At 33.2% G+C, this 19392-nt stretch overlaps 1 protein-coding gene across 1 annotated transcript; it reads right to left on the bottom strand.

Annotated features, from left to right (window-relative positions):
• Positions 1-3596: 3596 nt before the first annotated feature.
• LOC107478654 (uncharacterized) lies at positions 3597-4612 on the bottom strand. Its single transcript, XM_016098789.1, has 2 exons — positions 4504-4612; positions 3597-4246 (listed from the first exon to the last, which is right to left on the bottom strand). Exons 1-2 carry the CDS (start codon positions 4610-4612, stop codon positions 3597-3599), a joined length of 759 nt encoding a protein of 252 aa, XP_015954275.1.
• Between the last annotated feature and the right edge of the window lie 14780 nt (positions 4613-19392).

Genomic DNA, 19392 nt, shown 5'->3' with positions numbered 1-19392 from the left:
TTGATAAACCACTATTTTATGGTTTATCTTGTGCTTAATTGAGTGGATTTTATCAACTCTTTACCCACTTATTCATACTATTTACATGGTTTTACATTTACCTTCCTAATTATGTGCTTTGATTGAAAACATGCTTCTTTGGCCTTAAGTTCCCTATGTTTAATCCTCTCTTATTACCATTAGATGCGTTGATATGTGTGTTAAGTGTTTTCAGATATTATAGGGCAGGAATGGCTCAAAGGATGGAAAGGAAGAATGCAAAAATGGAAGGAATACAATAAGTTGGAGAAACTGCTAAGCTGTCCAGCCTGACCTCTTCGCACTCAAACGGCTATAACTTTAGCTACAGAGATCCAAACGACGCGGTTTCAGTTGCGTTGGAAAGCTAACGTCTAGGGCTTCGATTTGATATATAATACGTAATAGTTGTCCTGACGCTAGGTGACGCGAACGTGTCGCATCTGCGAACTTCAACACGCGCGGCTGCGTGGGCGACGCCTCCGCGTCACTTGGCCGCGACCTGTACGGACCAGAAAGCGCTGGAAGAGACTTCTGGGCTGTTTCTGACCTAGTTTTCAGCCCAGAGAATACAAATTAGAGGCTATAAAATGGGGAAATGCATCCATTCATCATCATGCTTTCATAATTCATTTTCCATGATTTAGATTTAGTTTTGAGAGAGGTTCTCTCCTCTCTCTCTTTAGGATTAGGATTTAGTTTTAGGATTTGACTCTCAATCCCAGGTTCAATGTTCTTTTACTTTATATTTATCTCTTACTCTCGGATACATTAATGCTTGCTTGTATTAGTTATGTTGCCTATTTGGCTTATGCTACATTCATGTTATGATTTTCTTATTTAAATATTTTAGTTCAATATTGCTCTTTTTATTCATATTATTAATCATTCCCAATCTGAAGATATTCTTATTCCGGTAGATTTAATTTCCTTCCCTTTTGGTCTTGGTTAAGAAATCAGTAACTCAGGAGTTATCTTAGCTCAACATAATTGATAACTGTTATCTTGCTAATTAAACTGAACTTCAATAATCCCAACCTTTTCTTAGGAAATAAATAGGATTCGAAGGTCTAACTAATTAGTCCCTTGACTTTCCTTTGCTTTAGCAAAGGTTAACTAAGTGGAATTAAGATTCAACTTTCATTATTATTGATAAGAATAACTAAGTCTGGACTTCCAATTATTATTGAGACTGTTGTTGTAGCATTCCCTGGCTTCTCGGGCATCACTGTGAATGGTTGCAATTGTGTTATCCTGCAAAGAGAACTTAACACAGAGATGAATTGTAGATACTATAGCACCGAACCTATTTAAGAAAGGTCGACCAAGTATTAAATTGTAAGGACTAAAGCAATCAATGACTAAGTGCTGAATGTCTGAAGTTTTTGACGAGGGAAACTCACCGAGTGTGGTTTGTAACCACACAGAGCCCATGACCAAGACTCTCTCACCTGAGAAACCTACCAGGTCTCCAGTGGAAGGTTGGAGGATATTACTGCTTAGTTTCATTTTCTGGAATATGGAGTAAAATAGAATGTTGGCACTGCTTCCTGGGTCCAGTAACACTTTTTTGACTAGGAGATCTCCGACCTGCAGGGCTATTACGACCGGGTCGTCTAGATTTGCTACACTGTTGTTATGATCGGCTGTCTAGAATGTTATCTGTGGAGATTGTGGTAGTGTCTGCTGTTGAGTTTGATCAGCGTTGATGGATAGCTGGTACACGAAATCGTGAGTTCATACTTTTCTCACAACTCCGCGTAGCTGACCAGCAAGTGCACTGGGTCGTCCACGTAATACCTTACGTGAGTAAGGATCGATCCCACGGAGATTGTCGGCTTGAAGCTAGCTATGGTTATCTTGTAAATCTCAGTCAGGAAGATTCAAATGGTTATGAGGTTTTAATGATAAAAAAAGAAATAAAACATAAAATAGGATATAGATACTTATGCAATTCATTGGTGGAAATTTCAGATAAGCGTATGGAGATGCTTTATTCCCTCTGAGCCTCTGCTTTACTATTGTCCTCATCTAATCATGCGTACTCCCTTCCATGGCAAGCTGTATGTTGGTGGATCACTATTGTCAATGGCTACCATCCGTCCTCTCAGTGAAAACATATCCGCTACGGCTTCCCACATGGCTAATCAGCTGTCAGTTCTTGATCGTGTCAAAGTAAGATCCATTGATCCTTTTGCACACTGTCACTGCACCCAACAGTCATAAGTTTGAAGCTCGTCATAGTCATCCCATCCCAGATGCTACTCGGAATACCACAGACAAGGTTTAGACTTTTCGGATCTCAAGAATGCTGCCAATTGGTTATAGCTTATACCACGAAGACTCTGATCTCACAGAATGGAAGGCTCTGTTGTCAGGAGAGGCAACCATGCATCGTGAACCAGGAGGCCAAGAGATACACACTCAAGCTCTTGCAGATAGAACGGAGGTGGTTGTCAGGCACGCGTTCATAAGGGGGGATGATGATAAGTGTCACGGATCATCACATCCATCAGGTTGAAGTACGAGTGAATATCTTAGAATAAGAATAAGCGTGAATTGAATAGAAAAATAATACTACTTTGTATTGATTCATGAGGAATAGCAGAGCTCCACACCTTAATCTATGAGGTGTAGAAACTCCACCGTTGAAAATACATAAGTGATGAAGGTCCAGGCATGGCCGAATGGCCAGCCCCCAAAACGTGATCAAGAGATCAAAAGTGATCCAAAGATAGTCTCAAAAATGATTTAAAGATATGAATACAATAGTAAAAAGTGCTATTTATACTAAACTAGTAAACTAGGTTTACAGAGAATGAGTAACTAAGTGTAGATAGTGCAGAAATCCACTTCCGGGGCCCACTTGGTGTGTGTTTGGGCTGAGCATCGAAGCTTTCACGTGCATAGACTCTTCTTGGAGTTTAAACACCAGTTTTGGTGCCAGTTTGGGCGTTTAACTCCAGCTCTGGTGCCAGTTCTGGCATTTTACGCTAGAAAAGGGTCTCTGACCGGCGTTTAGACAACAGTTTGGGCCATCAATCTCAGGCAAAGTATGAACTATTATACATTACTGGAAAGCCCAAGATATCTACCTTCCAACGCAATAGAGAGCGCGCCAGTTGGGCTTTTATAGCTCCAGAAAATCCACTTCGAGTGCAGGAAAGTCAGAATCCAACAGTATCTTCAGTCCTTTCTCAGACTCTGAATCAGATTTTTGCTCAGGTCCCTCAATTTCAGCCAGAAAATACCTGAAATCACAGAAAAATACACAAACTCATAGTAAAGTCCAGAAATGTGATTTTTGTATAAAAACTAATAAAAATATACTAAAAAGTAACTAAAACATATTAAAAACTATGTAAAAACAATGCCAAAAAGCGTATAAATTATCCGCTCATCAATAACATAGCTCGGTAAGATCGCTTTCTTGCCGAACTTGTGGTTCCCTCACCTGCAAAACCTCCGGAAATACACTTAATAATACGCCTTGGTTGGTCGGGATAACTGGTGTCTGGCCGATCTTTATCTCGGCCATGCTGTGTCGCTGAGTGTTGTTCACCAGAGGTGTTTGTTCGTCACTGTATGTGGCCACCGATGTATTTGTCCAGGTGGCCTTGTCGAGCTAATCGCTCCAGAAGGTCTTTGGCGATGACACACTCGTCTATAGTGTGTCCGTGCTTTTGGTGGAAAGAGCAGTATTTTGATCTGTCCGCGCCTTTTGAATTTGGGTAACTGCCAGCTTTTCTTGGCGGTTTGATCACCTTCGAATTCAAGATCTTCTTGATGATATCATCGCGCTTGGTGTTGAATTGAGTGTAGGACTCATATCGCGAAGTCGGTTTGAAGTTCTTCTTTTTGTCTCGAGTTCTGTCGTCGTCTCTATAATAAGGCTTTTCTGTTTTCCGAGCTTGCCGGAGTTCCTCAACGTTGATCTGACCTTTAGCCTTTTCACGGAACTCGACCATAGTCTTAGGTTTGGCTACAACAATAGTTTCCTGGAATTTTCCTAGTTGTAGTTCACTTTTTATGGCGTGCAGTTCCACCTCGGGGTGGAGGTCGGGTATACTCATGGCTATCTTTGTGAAGCGCGTCATGTAGTCCTTGAGACTTTCGTACTGGCCTTGCTTGATTGTGTTCAAGTAATCGGAGTCATATAGGTAGATGGCTGATCCAGCAAAGTGCTCCTCAAAGGGCTTTGATATGTCTCGAAATCGAGAAATAGAACCTACAGGAAAAGAACAAAACCAATCAAGTGTAGGACCGTCTAAGTAAGATGGAAAGCAACGATATAAAACTTTATCAAATGCACCGTTTACTATCATTATGAAAGTGAACTTCTTGATGTATTTCTTCGGATCACCTAACCCATCATAGGGAGTTAGGGTGGTTGGCAGAGTGAACCTTCAGGGTAGCACGAATTTCATCACCACGGCCGTGAATGGTCCAATGGAGCTTTCCTGATCGTCATTCTCGTTGTCTTGCCGAGCTTCCTCGTTATGCTCGGGTTGCTCCTCTTCCTGTCGAGCAGTGTTTGAAATGTGTATTGGCCCTGACTACTTCTCGGCTTCTTCTGTTTGTTCTTGCCGATCATTGTTGTTTTTGATTCGGGTGTTATTCAAGTTGGCAATTTGCTGTGCCATTCTTTGGTTCTCCTTGGTCATGCGCTAGTTGGCTTGCCATAACTCGGTCACAATCTGAAGGAGTTCGGACAGTGTGGGTGGAAGTTGTTCAGCCATGACTCAGGTGAGAACCTTGAGGCTGATGATATATGGAAGGGATTATATTCTCGGCCCCACGGTGGGCACCAATTGTTCTTGTATGGATACCTGGAGGGAGAGCTCAGTCTCTGGGAATTGACGCCGAGTTGTTATCTTCGGTGCCGCCCTTTGAGCTTTGTGGTAATCCAAGCTTTACTCCAAAGGGATGTCCAATCGTGTAGAGCTTTGAGTAAGAAACAAGGGGGAGTGTACCTGCAAAGGCACTCCGAAGCTTAAGTCAGTATTGAGAATTCAATGTGTCCTTTTAGGATGGAAGATCATACCTTTTATGGGTGGCTATGTGCAAGTCGGTTATGCTTCTGCTTTATTGCCTGTATTAAAGAGCAATAATAAGGGTGAGATGTTAGGTTGGACGTTTCACATTTGGAAAGTAGTCCGTTTAGCTGAGTTGTAACGTAAGTGGCCGATTAATGACATTGATTGCCAATTAATAACTGTAATGCCAAACTATAACGCCAGCTTTCTAAATAATAACGTGAATAATGCCGAGTTATGAATGATAATACCGATTTATGATGTTGGATTTGTAACGGCCAGATATAAAGTACTAGTCTCGACCTGCGAAGAAAAGACCAATTAAAAAATTACAAAACCAAAAGTGTACAAAATACATCATGTTTCTTCAAATAAAATCTCTAAGAGGAATATGCAATACAGTATTCAAAAGAGGAGAAAAATACTAAATAAGCCAAAATAAAGTCAAAAGATAAATCTTCTTCACTTCGCCAATGGGTCCTGTACTCTCAACAAGATGTGCCACGTCTTGTATATGAAAAACAAAAATTTCATGATGGGTAAGAACCCAAAGATTTTCAGTAGGATAATAGTTCCAAATAGAAATTATATAAAGTGACATAAATCCACTAGACAATCCTAATCTCCAAATATACAAGTTCAAGCCTAGGGTCAAATGGTGCGGTATTTTATAACCCACAAACTAACTGGCAAGTGCACTGGGTCGTACCAAGTAATACCTTACGTGAGTAAGGGTCGATCCCACGATGATTGATGGACTAAGCAACAATGGTTAAGTGATTGACTTAGTTAGTCAAACAGAAAAGAGTGTTTTGGTATTCAAAGTGCATTAAATAGTAAATTAAGAATTTCAGAAAGCAAGCAGCAATGAGTTGGTAATAAAATATGGAGAAAACGGCTAAGGTTTCAGAGTTATCTATTTTTCCGAATTTACTTTTCTTACTAACTATTTTAATAATGTAGGATTTAATTTATGGCAAACTGTATGTGACTAGACCCTAATTCCTTAGACCTTCCTAGTCTCCTCTAAAATTCATTAACTGCCAATTCCTTGGTTAATTAATTCCAATTAGAGGGTGATAATCAATTTCTAGTTTATATGCCATAAAAACTCCAATTACCCAAGAAATAAAAGGATTATATGTCACGTATCCTGTTAAATTCAGATAATTAAAATTTAGGAGAATTTGTTTTCAAGCTGTTGTTCAAGTATAGAGCTTTTCCAAGTTATACAAGAACTCAAATAGAAGGAGGGTCATACTTCCGTTTCACCCAACTTCATAAAATAAAGAGCGAAAACAATTCTTAAATTATAAATCTATGCATAAATTAAAATAGAAAAAGCAATAAAATCAATCCATACAAATAGATAGAGCTCCTAACCTTAACAATGGAGGATTAGTTGCTCATGGTTCAGAGAGAAAATAAGGATTGTCAAAATGTACAGAATTCCCATCTGATGGCATCTAAATTCCTATTTATAACTAATCCTAATAAATTTAAAAGCTAATTATCTAAAATTAAAAATAATATCTTTTCCTACAAAATAAGATTTGAATTTAAATTCAAATTAATTAACAAGTCTTTAGCTGATGGGTGGGAACCACTTGTTTTATCCATTCTGCAGCGTCTAATCTGTGTTTTCTGGGCTGAAAACTGGGTCAAAACAGCCCAGAAATCGCCCCCAGCATTTTTCTGCGTTTTCTACACGTGGCGCATGTCACGCGTACGCGTCAGTTACGCGTACGCGTCGATGGTCTTTTTCGCAAGTCACGCGGACGCGTCAGTCACGCGGACGCGTCGCTGAGCAAATCTTCAAATCACGCGTACGCGTCAGTCACGCGCACGCGTCGCCATGCAAAGCTCCAAATCACGCGTACGCGTCAGTCACGCGTACGCGTTGCACCTCGCTGCCATCTCCTTTGATTTTTGTGTTGCAGAAACTCCATCAAATTCCAGCCGAATGCTACCTAAAATAAACAGTATTGCACAAAACTCAAAATAGCATCCATAGTGGCTAAAATATAATTAATTCTTTATTAAACTCGACAAATTAGATGCAAATTCACTAGAAAAAGATAGAAAAGATGCTCACGCATAATCAAACTAATCTGTTTAAGGGTAAATTCGTCTAAAGTAATTGTACTCTTTTCATTATTAGTCTCATCAGTACTAAACAATCATCCTAATCAATGTTTTCAGTTTCATAAGTCTTAATAATCTCATTAGTCTCAATAATCCTAGTAAATATCAATATTCTCAAAGAATCTTCAACAGTCTCATTAGTCTTAATACATTATCACATTCTCATAAATCTCAAAGAAATCAACCACAAACATTAATCAATACAGGATTAATTCGCTAAGTTTAACATATTCTAAACTAGCACCAATCTCATTCATTCTCATAGTCATAATCATCATTAATCCCAAGTCTCAAGTTTCAATGGTAAAATCATATACAAACAATAAGCATCACAAAGCAAACACAATTAGAGAGCAATTATAGTAAGTATTACAATTAGCAGTTAAACAGAAATATACAGTCAGACAAACCAAACACATGTGCACACCTAAACAATAGCAAACAAATGCATATGGTGCATGCCTACCCTAATGGCCGTGAGCTCACTTGTCAGTTATAATGCCAAACTTGACACACATCCGATAGCTAACCCAGATATGAAACACCACAATACGGAGCAAGTGGGATCAAACCACAACCCTTGTATCTTACCCGCTTAACCCAGAGCAAGTGGGACGGAGCCATGATCCTTGCATCTTATCTAGGCAGGTGTTTCAAATCTTAATCCGGAGCAAGTGAGACAAACCACAATCTTTGCATCTTATCCAAGTGTCTCAAATCTTAATCCGGAGCAAGTGGAACTAGACCACAACCTTTGCATCTTACCCAGGTATTTCAAATCTTAACTCGGAGCAAGTGGACTAAGCCACAATCCTTGCATCTTACCCAAATATTTCAAATTTTAACCCGGAGCAAGTGGGAAAAATTATCATATGCATTAGTCATCACAGCATGAAGATTAAGACATTACTTCCACAACAACACCATCCTTGTCAATACAAACCAACTCTTTGAGGAAAATTCTAACAAGACCTGAGGTATCTGAACGATTGGTAAAATGGTCAATCGAGCTATCTGAGTTCAACGTTAATTACGAACCTCGGACCGCCCTGAAAGCACAATCCTTAGCTAACTTTATAGCTGAATTTGCCACACAAGCAGAACAAGTTGATGTCTGGCATCTGCATGTTGATGGTGCCGCCAACACAGAGAGATCAGGAGCAGAGGTATTGCTCACCAACCAACATGACTTACATACTGAGCAATCAACTTAGTTCTCTTTTCCAACAAGTAATAACTAGGCAGAGTATGAAGCATTACTAGCCGGACTCCGACTGGCTCAGCCCTTAAACTTCACTCATATACAGGTATATTGTGACTCATTACTAGTAGTCCAATAGATAACAGGTAATTTCCAAGTCTGAGACCAGTTACTTGATAAATACTTCACAATGGTAAAAGACCTCATCTCTCTCAGTTCAACTCATTTCAAATTACACACATAACTCGGAAACATAATATTCGAGTTGATGCATTATCCAAATTGGCAACAACTAGAAAACACATGCATGAATCTATTTTTTTTCAACTCACCCTTTCTGAGCCTAGTATTAGCAACAAAGTTATTTTGTCCATTTTACAGGTTTAGGATTGGAGAGAACTATAGAAGCAATATATACGAATAGGAGACATACTAACTGGAATAACAAACCCAACCATATTCAAAAGATGAGCAAGTTCATTTACAATGGTTGGAGACAAATTATACAAAAGAGGATTATCACAACCACTTTTGCATTGTTTGGGGAAAGATGAAAGCAACCTCGTCATGACGGAAGTCCATGATGGGGTGTGTGATAATTACATCAGCGACATGAGTCTAACATCATAGATAACAAGAGTAAGGTATTACTGGCCGACGATGAAACAAGACTATATCAACAAAGTCAAACGCTGCATAGTTGTTGACACTGCTCAGTCATTCACAACCCAGCCGAGTTATTACACACCTTGGAGGTAAGTTGACCTTTTACAAGTGGGGGTTAGACATCCTCAGACCATTTTCCAAAGTCCCTGGCCAAATAAAATTCTTACTAGTTGCAATTGACTACTTCTCAAAATAGATAGAAGCAAAACCATTGGCAAAAATAGGTGCCGAGAAAATTAAGTCATTTCTTTGGAAAAAATTATATGTCGTTTTGGATTACCTTATGCTATCATAACTAACAATGGTCGACAGTTTATAGACCAAAACTTAGCAACATTTTTTATAGGGGTTTCATATAAAACATCACTTCTCTTCTATCAAACATCCACAACAAACGGGTTGGCTAAAACTCGAAGCAAGGTAATCCTCCAGGCTATAAGAAAAAAGCTAGGAGACACCAAAGGCCAATGGGCAAAACTCATCCCAGAAATTCTTTGGAGCTACAATACTACTATACAAACCACCACACAAGAAACACCTTTTCAACTCGTTTACGGCGCAGATGCAATGATCCCAGTAGAGATTGCCCAGAACTCAAGATGCGCCGACCACACTACCTCAGCTGAGAACGACAACACACGACAACTGGAGTTAGACACAATAGACGAGGAAAGGGAGAAAGCAGCAATAAGGCACCGGGCCATGCAAACTATAATTCAAAGGAAATACAATAAAAGGGTTCATCTCTAAGCATTCCTTGAAGGAGATCTTGTCCTCAGACGCACGGAAGAAGCGAAGAAGCCACCAACTCACGACAAGCTCACCCCAATATGGGAAGGCCCTTACCAAGTAACACAAGTCCTCGGCAAGGGACCATACAAACTCCAAACACTACAAGGTGCCAACATCCCCGGTATTTGGAATGTTTCGTCACTCAAACTTTACTTTACTTAAAATGACATAGGAAAGGGGAGATGCTCTTTTTCCTACTCACAAGCTTTTTTTCCACATTGGATTTTTTTTGAAGAGGTTTTAATGAGGTCCCCCACATGCATTATATCATTCGTATGTACCTTACTCAAATTTCATTATAAATAATACGATGATATGTCAATCAATACACGATATTAAAATAGCAAATCAAACAAAAATCCTTACACGGACATAACTACTGACCACAAAATAAAAGCAACAAAAGTTTGGCAAACAAACTAACATCGTCAAATAGCTAATACAAATAACTATGAATGACTATACTATACTACACAAACAAAGTGTTCCAAACAAAACATAACAAGAAGAAATCTCAATTACTCTTCTTGGCTAACAGTAATGCTTTCATCTTAGTTCTTCGCCAGCACATCATCATCCAACAGCTCGCCATTAGATACAATTTTTGTGACATCAAACCTCGAAATATCCACATCAGGCGCAATCACCTCAACCTGGGCCATAGCTCGATCAAAACCTCGTGTAAAAGCACTCAATAGTTCATCTTCCAATTCAGCAATCCTCACTTTAGCTTTTCTCCCTCAGTAACATTCAACTCCAACTCATTTCTGACCTTTTTGCCTCACTCTCCGAATTCTTTAAGTTCTCCTTCAAATCCTTCACTTTCGTCTTTAATCTTCTCATTTTTTCATCTTTTTCCTTCATAGAATCCCTCAACTTTTTATAGCATCAACATTATCACCCTCCAAAATAGCGTCCAACTCAGATGTTTGACCAATCGACATCAACCGACCGCCAATGACTTTAGTATCAACCATATCAGATGCAGGTTAACATATACAAATAAAACACAGTATCAAAACACGGTAATAAAAAATAACTCTCTTACAAGTACCGAGCTACACCAATCTTACCATCTTCATCTCAATTTTCACATCAGCATCAACCTATGCAAACTCATCGCAACAGCCATAAAAGGATAACTTTTTGTCCACAAAGAATTCATGGGACCCTCTTTATACTCATGAAGAACCAGCTGACTCTCATGAGCAGTGTTGATCTCCTCAGTCGTAAACACCCCACTATTCTCCTTCAGCTCAGTCAAATCAACAACTTTTGACGATGTATTTCCTCTTTTTCTCTTCAAATTCTCCTTCTGGTAGGCCACAGAATGAGCACCGTCCATCTTACCGCCTTTTGCCACATTAATGAAAGATCCTTCTTTCTTGTTCTTCTTCACCTTATTACAAAGGCCTTCAAATTAGCAGTAGTCGGAGTCGAGGCTTTATCATCTAAAACGCAAAGTACAAATACAACAATTTAATCTCATTGCAATCACTCCAAAATCACAAGATAAAACATGCAAACTTAGATTACCTAAATACTCCTCCATTACCTCTCTATCTCCTTCAAACTTCAACAAACTAGAAATTGATAATAACTCTGACGATGACATTACAGACACCAGAAAATCTAGAATATAATCCTCACTTTTCACCCTATTTTCACAATTCAAAATCTATTTTGGTTCTGGAGACCAGAACACATGAAATCTTTCACTCATCAATGAGTCCAAAAAGAAAGGATATAACTCCTCACTAATCTGAACTTTTACAAACATCTCTTTAAAGTCCTTAAATGAGGACTTATACTGGCTAAAGATGCTACGTCCTGAGTAACTACTCAAATTCACCCAAGCCCTTTTTCATACGCCCTTCGCCTGAAATAAAGAAAAAAAATCCTAAAGACATGTAGCACTCCAGATATACCATCAAACACTAAAAAGCTTGTACAAAGGCCTAAGATTTATGATGCAGTTGTGTCGGAGCACAGCTCAATTGAGATAGAACTCCATGTTCGAAATCTGAAAATACTACAAGGCAAAAACTTCACCTCCAATTGTTCACCATTTTTTATCCACATCACTTCATTCAATTGCAACACTAAACTCATTGTGCTAAAAATTGAAACTCGACTTTTTATGTCACCATCAACCCAACTATATGGGTCTCCCTCATCGACAACAGCTATTTTCTTCTTTCCCATAACCCGACAAAACCCACAAAAGACAGACAACACCAAATCCGACAAACAAACACTAACCTTTTTTACTCATGGTTTTCTCTTCCTTCATAAACGGTACAACTCTAGGAAGACAGAGTTTACAAGATATTTATCTTACTTGGAATTTATTAAGACAACAAAAGCACATACACTCTCTCTCTTCCCACTAACTGAACGTTTCTTATCACAAAAAACTACCAAATAGAATCCGCCATCCCTAACCACGACCCATACTAACGGTCCAAAACAAAAGAATAATGTTGACCTTAGGGGCTTACAACTATACTCTCTCTGAAATATACTCCAAAGCGAGGATATAAAAAAAGCTCAACCTGTTTATATTTTACAAGCTAAGTTTGGGGGTTGTGAACTATACCTACAACTTCGGTAGCAAAGCTGACAAATGAGTATATATCGAAAAGAGCCAACAAATCAATAACGTTCCAAAAGCCGAAGTTTAAGCAATCAATAACACACTATAAACACAACCTAATATTCAAAATTCGAAATATACTAAATCACTTGAATAATAGGGACCACTAAGTATAAAGCTATTACAAAGTGGTAAGCTATGTCACCTATAAAAAATGAAGATATCAAATGAACAAGACACAACAAAAAAGTGGTATCAAAAGAACAGAAGAAAAAGAGCTTTTTATTTCTAGAAATTTTACTAACTTGAACGTTAGAGTATTTTCTACAAGACTTCGGATAGATTGGAGTTTCACCGAGCAAAAAGGAAAGGCCAGCAACGTCGAACAAATAGTGCGCTCAAAGAGTCAGAACTATATACCTCAGTTAGATCATTGGTCTACATAGAATAATTTTGTTTATGGGTTTGAATATGGTAGCTCAAAGTTGTTTTTGAGAGATAGAGATACAAAGAGATAACATAAAGGTGATAAAAGCTCTGAATTCTACAAATACTTATGCTGGATTTTTTATAACAATTATTGTAAATCTATGAATTATAAAGTCCTTTTGCATAGATTTAGGTTTTACAAATTCGTAGTAACACACACTAGGGGTGTGCATGGGTCAGGTGAAACCGGGTTTGATGTGACCAAGACCTGACCCGGAATATATACCAGGCCTATTTATTAGACCCGAACCCGACCCTAGACCCGATGAAATCTATACACTTTCGAGCCACGGTTATACAGGGTAAAAACTGGGCCGTTAACATTACATTACCTTGATACCTTCTTATAAGTTAGCATGTGAAAATATCCAAATTTCTAATACTCCAACCATTATTTGACATGGTAAAATTTACTTAAAAAATATAACAAGAACCAACTCTTTTCTAAAATTAAAGCATAATCATAATCAATACTAATATTGTCTAATAACACCAAATATTTAAATCAATACAAATAACACAATATTATGCATTAATTAGGCTAAAATCTTATGCATTTTAAACATAAAACATTAACTTATAGTCTTATAATAACTAATAACACAAAATATTTAGGTTTACAATACTTAAATTCCACATAAGAATAGCCATCATCCATTACTAATAACAAAAAATATTAATTGTGTATGATAACCGGGCCACCGGGCCAATTTCGGGTGACCCGAGCTAGTCATGGCCCGGACCCGACCCAAAATAATGATCGAGACTATTTTTAAGACCCTTATCCAGCCCTAGACCCGGTAAAATCACATCAAATTAGCCCCTAAAGTGTTTGAGATTGGACCGGATCTTCAGGTCGGGTCGGGCAATGCACACCCCTAACATATACTTGCTAGTTGCTACTAGGTGTTACATAATTCATTCGTAGTACTAAGTTATTTTGGAAGAGACTCTTATAGAAATTTGTAATATGATTTATTTAGACGTCTTAAACCTTTTTTCTTAATATAACTATATTTTATTTTTAAAAAATGTATAATTTTTATATACTTTTTTTGTGTGTGTTTACGTATGAAAGAAAAGAAAAATAAATAGAAAAAAAAGAAAAAAATAAAAAATTAAGTTAACTGGCTTAATTTCTATCTAAATATATAAAATGATGAAGTATATTCTGATACTGAAGTCACTTTACTCACTTTTTTATATCCGAGACAGTAATTTTAGCTATAAAATCAACTACACGACTAACTGTTTTTTGAATTAAGATGGTATAAATTTTTTGATTCTAACTTATAATTTCTAATTTTTGGGTTAACTACTAAAAATGTCTCCGAATTTTTTAAACGCGGACAAAAATGTATCCGAATTTTATTCTCGACAAAAATATTTTTAAATAATTTAAAAAATAACAACAATACCAAATAGTAAATATATATTTTTAAAAAATGTCTTAGAGATTGAATTTTGATGTGATTTTTTACAAGAATAATTAAAAAATGAGATATTATTATTATTAAAATTTTGTTTTTTTCTAAGTATATATTTTTTGTGATTTTTTAAAAGTATTATTATTTGTTAACAAAAAAATTACAAAAAATATATACTCAACGAAAAATCACCAAATTTTAAGGATAATAATATCTCATTTTTATAATCATACTTGAAAAAAATTATATCAAAATTCAATCTCTAATATATTTTTTGAGAAATACATATTTAATGTTAGATAATCTTACAAAAAAACTAACATTAAATATGTATTTCTTAAAAAATACATTAAAATTAAATTTTGATGCAATTTTTTATAGGTACAATTAGCAAAATAAAATATTATTATTCTTAAAATTTGGTAATTTTTTGTTAAGAATATATTGTTTTGTAATTTTTTAAAAGTATTATTGATTGTTAACAAAAAAAATTATAAAAAATATATAATTAATAAAAAATTGCCAATTTTTATGTATAATAATATCTTATTTTTATAATCATGCTTGTAAAAAATTCTATCAAAATTCAATTTCTAAGATATTTTTTGAAAATATATATTTACTGTTAGATATTATTGTATTTTTAAATTATTTGAAGATATTTTTATTGATAGTAAAATTTAAGTGTATTTTTGTTAGCGTTTAAATAATTCAAAAATATTTTTAGGGATTAACCCATAATTTTTTTAACTAGGTATCTTTTGAGAATAACTAGTGTATGTTCCCGTGTCCTGCACGGGGTAATACATAAAATTATATAAAATTTTTTATTAAAGTTTAAGGAAAAATATATATAATAATTATTATTATAAATATTTTACAACTTAAAAATATTTAAAATAATTAATATTTATTTTAATCAATTTAGATTGGTTAAATGATAATTTTATTTGTCTGCTTAAGCAAGTATTTGGAGTTCGAATTTCGTCTTGTATGTATAAGCAATCCATTAATTAGTGACAAACCCTTAAGAAATAGAACATCAATATGTGGTGAATTAGTCATCGACTTGCCGAATTAAGAATCCGTAGAAAAAAATTGTATTTTTCTTTAAAATAGATTAATTTTTCATTAATAACAATACTTATGAACTTTTGTCTTTGTTAAATTTTACTTGGGACAATTTTATTCGTTGGTATCATATTTATTCTTGAAGTCAAAATAATATGATTAACATTGTTACTCGTTAAAACTTCACATTTTATGAAATCATTTTTAAATTTTCAAATTCATAAACTTATATCATTACAAAAGTTATTAGATCGATTAATATTTCTTGGTAACATGGTGTACCGAAATACCATCGTTGAGTATTAGTTAGTGTGAAGAGAAACCAATAATAATTTTTTTTATTCAATATATAATTTATTCTATTGAAAAATAAATTAATATTTTCTAAACTTGTAAATACATTTTCTTTTAATTTTTTACACCATTATTTATCATTAAAAAATAGTAAATGACCATACCATCTTACAATATATACGATGTACAAAGTAATTTCTTATCTTAAATTTAATTCTGGTTAGTGAGATAAATTTTAAAATATTTTTTATTTTCTTACTCAAATTTAAATTTAAATTTAGAATTGATTAATAACTCATCCTTTTTTAATTTCAATAAAAAAATAAATTGGTTAGATGCAAAATATTCAGGATTTAATAATTTCAATCATTTAAATTTTAATTACAAAAAATTGGGTTAAAATTTTTATAAACTTAATAATCAATAATATATATTATATTAGTACGTAAATAATAATATCTAATGTATTAATTATTTATTTTTTTTACAAAATTAATGTATAATTTATTGAGGATTGATTTATTATCTAAAATTTTTTTCATAAACTTTGTAATATATGAAAATAGTGATCTTATTTTTTTATTATTATTTAAAAAATTCTTCATAATTTTTTAATTATGTTTTTTATTTTTTTGTTACATTAGAAAATAATATTTAAATCTAAAAAAAAGATAATTAATTTTTTTAATTGAATTAAAAATGTCTTGTAAATATATCCAACTTTTATATATATTAAGTGTTATAATATTAAATAGTATAGTATTTACTATAATAATGACTCAAAATATTAATCCAAGATATAAGTAGGTCTAGTAAGACCTCAATGCAAGTAAGATCAACTAAAATTCATTGTTAGGATCCCAAATCTAACTTATGTTCATTACCTTAAAGGCCCAATGCAGCTAAAGTCCACATGTCCCCTCTTAAATCTACTCAGATTGGATCTCCATTACTAGTTAGATATGGTAATGAGTACTTAGGGGAGCGTGAGAATCTCCCTTCCCATCCCTCATTCCTATTTAAAAAAAAAATACTCTCGTTCTTTTTTTGTCATTGCAAGTTTCCATTTAATTATCCCTTAGGAAACGCAAATCTTCTCAGGTATCTACGAATATTCTTTGAAAACTTTTGGAAAAAAATTAACATAAAAAGACATAATATAATAATTATAAAATAATCAATGTAATATAATTCAATACAATTTATAACATATTCATTATGAAAAATAACATTTTAAAAGGAGAAAACATAAAAATATATTCCAACATAATAACATAACATACTTTTTTGGAACGATATTGAGCGACGTAGTGACGGACTTGAGAAGCAAAGAAATTGAGTTAGAGAGAGAGAGGATCGAGGCTGAGAATGAGAAAGAAAAAATTCGAATTGGAGACAGAAATTAGGGTTACTAAATTCAAGAAATGGATTTATGTATATACAAATTAAGATAAATTAATAATTTTATATTTGTGTACGTTTTAATAGGTTTTATGGGGCGGATACTTATGTCCGTGTCTCCATTAGGGGTGGCAAATGGAAAAACCCGCCCTGTCTCGCCAAAAGTTCACCATCTAGTGGGTTGGTCTGCCCCGCCCCGCCTAAACATATAAAATCGATGCAATAAGGTCCGATTTATACGGTCCATGCTAAATCGAAGCAATAAAAAAGTTCGATTTATACTCACTTAATAGCAATCCGACTCATTTTAAATCGAATCTCCTTTGTTCGATTTAGTAGCATAGATAGCATCCAAGTAATTCGAATCTTACAGATTCGATTTACTACGAAAATACATAATTCGAACTTCATAAATTTGATTTACATATATATGTAAATTGAGACATGTACGTAGCCTTTTTTAATTTGGGGATATACGTAAAATTGGTATGCAAATGGTTTATAAAGGTGATTTATCCCACATATTATATCTTGTGAAATCATAATATTTTGAGAAGTGATATATAAACAACTTAAATGTTGATAAATCTAAAAAATTTTAGAAAAAAAAAATAAAAATATAAAAAAATTACATGTTGATCTATAAGATTTTTTAAAAAAAAAAAATTGTCCATAGTCTATGATTAATAACTTTAAAATTATATATATGTTATTTATTTTATATATTTTTATTTGTTAGAGACTTATAATTTTGTTATCGGCGATGTTAGTGGTTATAGAGAAATTTTTACCTTTAAATAAATTCTAGAGAAATTAAAAATAAAAGTAGTTGCTATTTTTCTGACAATTCATTTAGTTTTTAGTTTAAATTAAAATTAAATTATATATTCAATTTATATTTGTTTGTTTATCCTAATGATTGTATATAATAGATAATATATTTAATCATGTTTTGAAAAAAACTATTAACTTTTATATAATTGAAAGTTAACTATAAAATTGAAACTAAAATGAAGTGAAATACAATAAACATACGAGGAGTGAAAGTAAAATAAATAATTAAAAATAAGGTAATAAAATAATTAAAAAAAGTAAAAAAAGACATTAAAATAATGTCTGTAGTTGATAAAAATAGACTGTAAAAAAAATTAGTATAATAAATAAATATAAAAGATGAAAGCCAAAAATTAAGATATATTTTTGTTAAAAAAATCAAGAAAAACGAAAAGATGAAAGACAAAAATTAAGATATATTTTTGTTAAAAAATTCAAGAAAAACATTATGAAAAAGAACCTATTAATCAAGTTTTGTGAAAATATTATAAAAAATTTAAAATGTTAGTAAATAAAATAGTAACTCCTTTAAGAACAATTAATCAAAATACATAAAAGCACATTCTAATTCCTAGATATAGAAAATAATAAAAAAATAATTCAAATTAAATTTATTTATTTATTTTTTATTTATTAAATAATTTAATATTTATTTAATTTTGGTTAAATCAGATAATATAATTGATTAGTTATAATTAATGTTGTTCACTCTAATAGTATAATTGAAACATATTGAAACTCTAAATGTAAAATTAAAACTAAATGTTAAGGATAAAATTAAAATAAAATTGCATTTACTATCTTGTAAATTTTTTTAATAAAAATCTCATTTAAACATCTTTAAGATGCATCACTTTAATACAATGATATTTTTATTAAAAATAAAAATTATGATAAATATCTCATATATTTGTTAGTAAATTATATATAAATATTTTTTGAAGCATATCACTTTTATTATATGAAAATAACTTAAATACTTTTAAATGTGATTGTATATGATAATTCATTAAGTATTATATTTTGTTTGCTAATTTATATTTAATAATTTATCTCTAACTTTTAATTATAGTAAAAATGTAAGATATGATGCTAATAAAAAAGCTAAAGCGACATAAATTTTTTACTAACAAAAAAATATTTTTTTCATTTTTTAGACACGTATCTATTTTTTAAAGTTATACATTTTAATTTATATAAATTAATGATAATTAAATGTACAAAAAATACTAATTAATAAAAAAATAAAATTTAAAATAAACATGTCCTGAACAAATTAAAATAAAACAAAGACTTTTGATTATGATCATTAATTATAATCACATATATTTACTTCAAGATTTATATTTCGAAAATTCAGTATATTAATATTTTATATTTTTATTTTTCAATTTTAGACTATCACAAAATTTAGTTACTCTC

The sequence above is a fragment of the Arachis duranensis genome, chromosome 3 (assembly GCF_000817695.3).
Source record: "Arachis duranensis cultivar V14167 chromosome 3, aradu.V14167.gnm2.J7QH, whole genome shotgun sequence".
NCBI classification, from domain to species: Eukaryota; Viridiplantae; Streptophyta; class Magnoliopsida; order Fabales; family Fabaceae; genus Arachis; species Arachis duranensis.
Note: the sequence above shows the minus strand (reverse complement) of the source record. Positions and strands in the feature narration are given on the sequence as shown.

Excerpts from the sequence above, each read along its gene's own strand:
- LOC107478654 (XM_016098789.1), bottom strand. The coding sequence starts at position 4,612 with ATGATCGGCAAGAACAAACAGAAGAAGCCGAGAAGTAGTCAGGGCCAA. Across the intron at positions 4,247-4,503 it reads GAGCATAACGAGGAAGCTCG|GTTCTATTTCTCGATTTCGA; the intron begins GCAAGACAACGA and ends CTTTTCCTGTAG.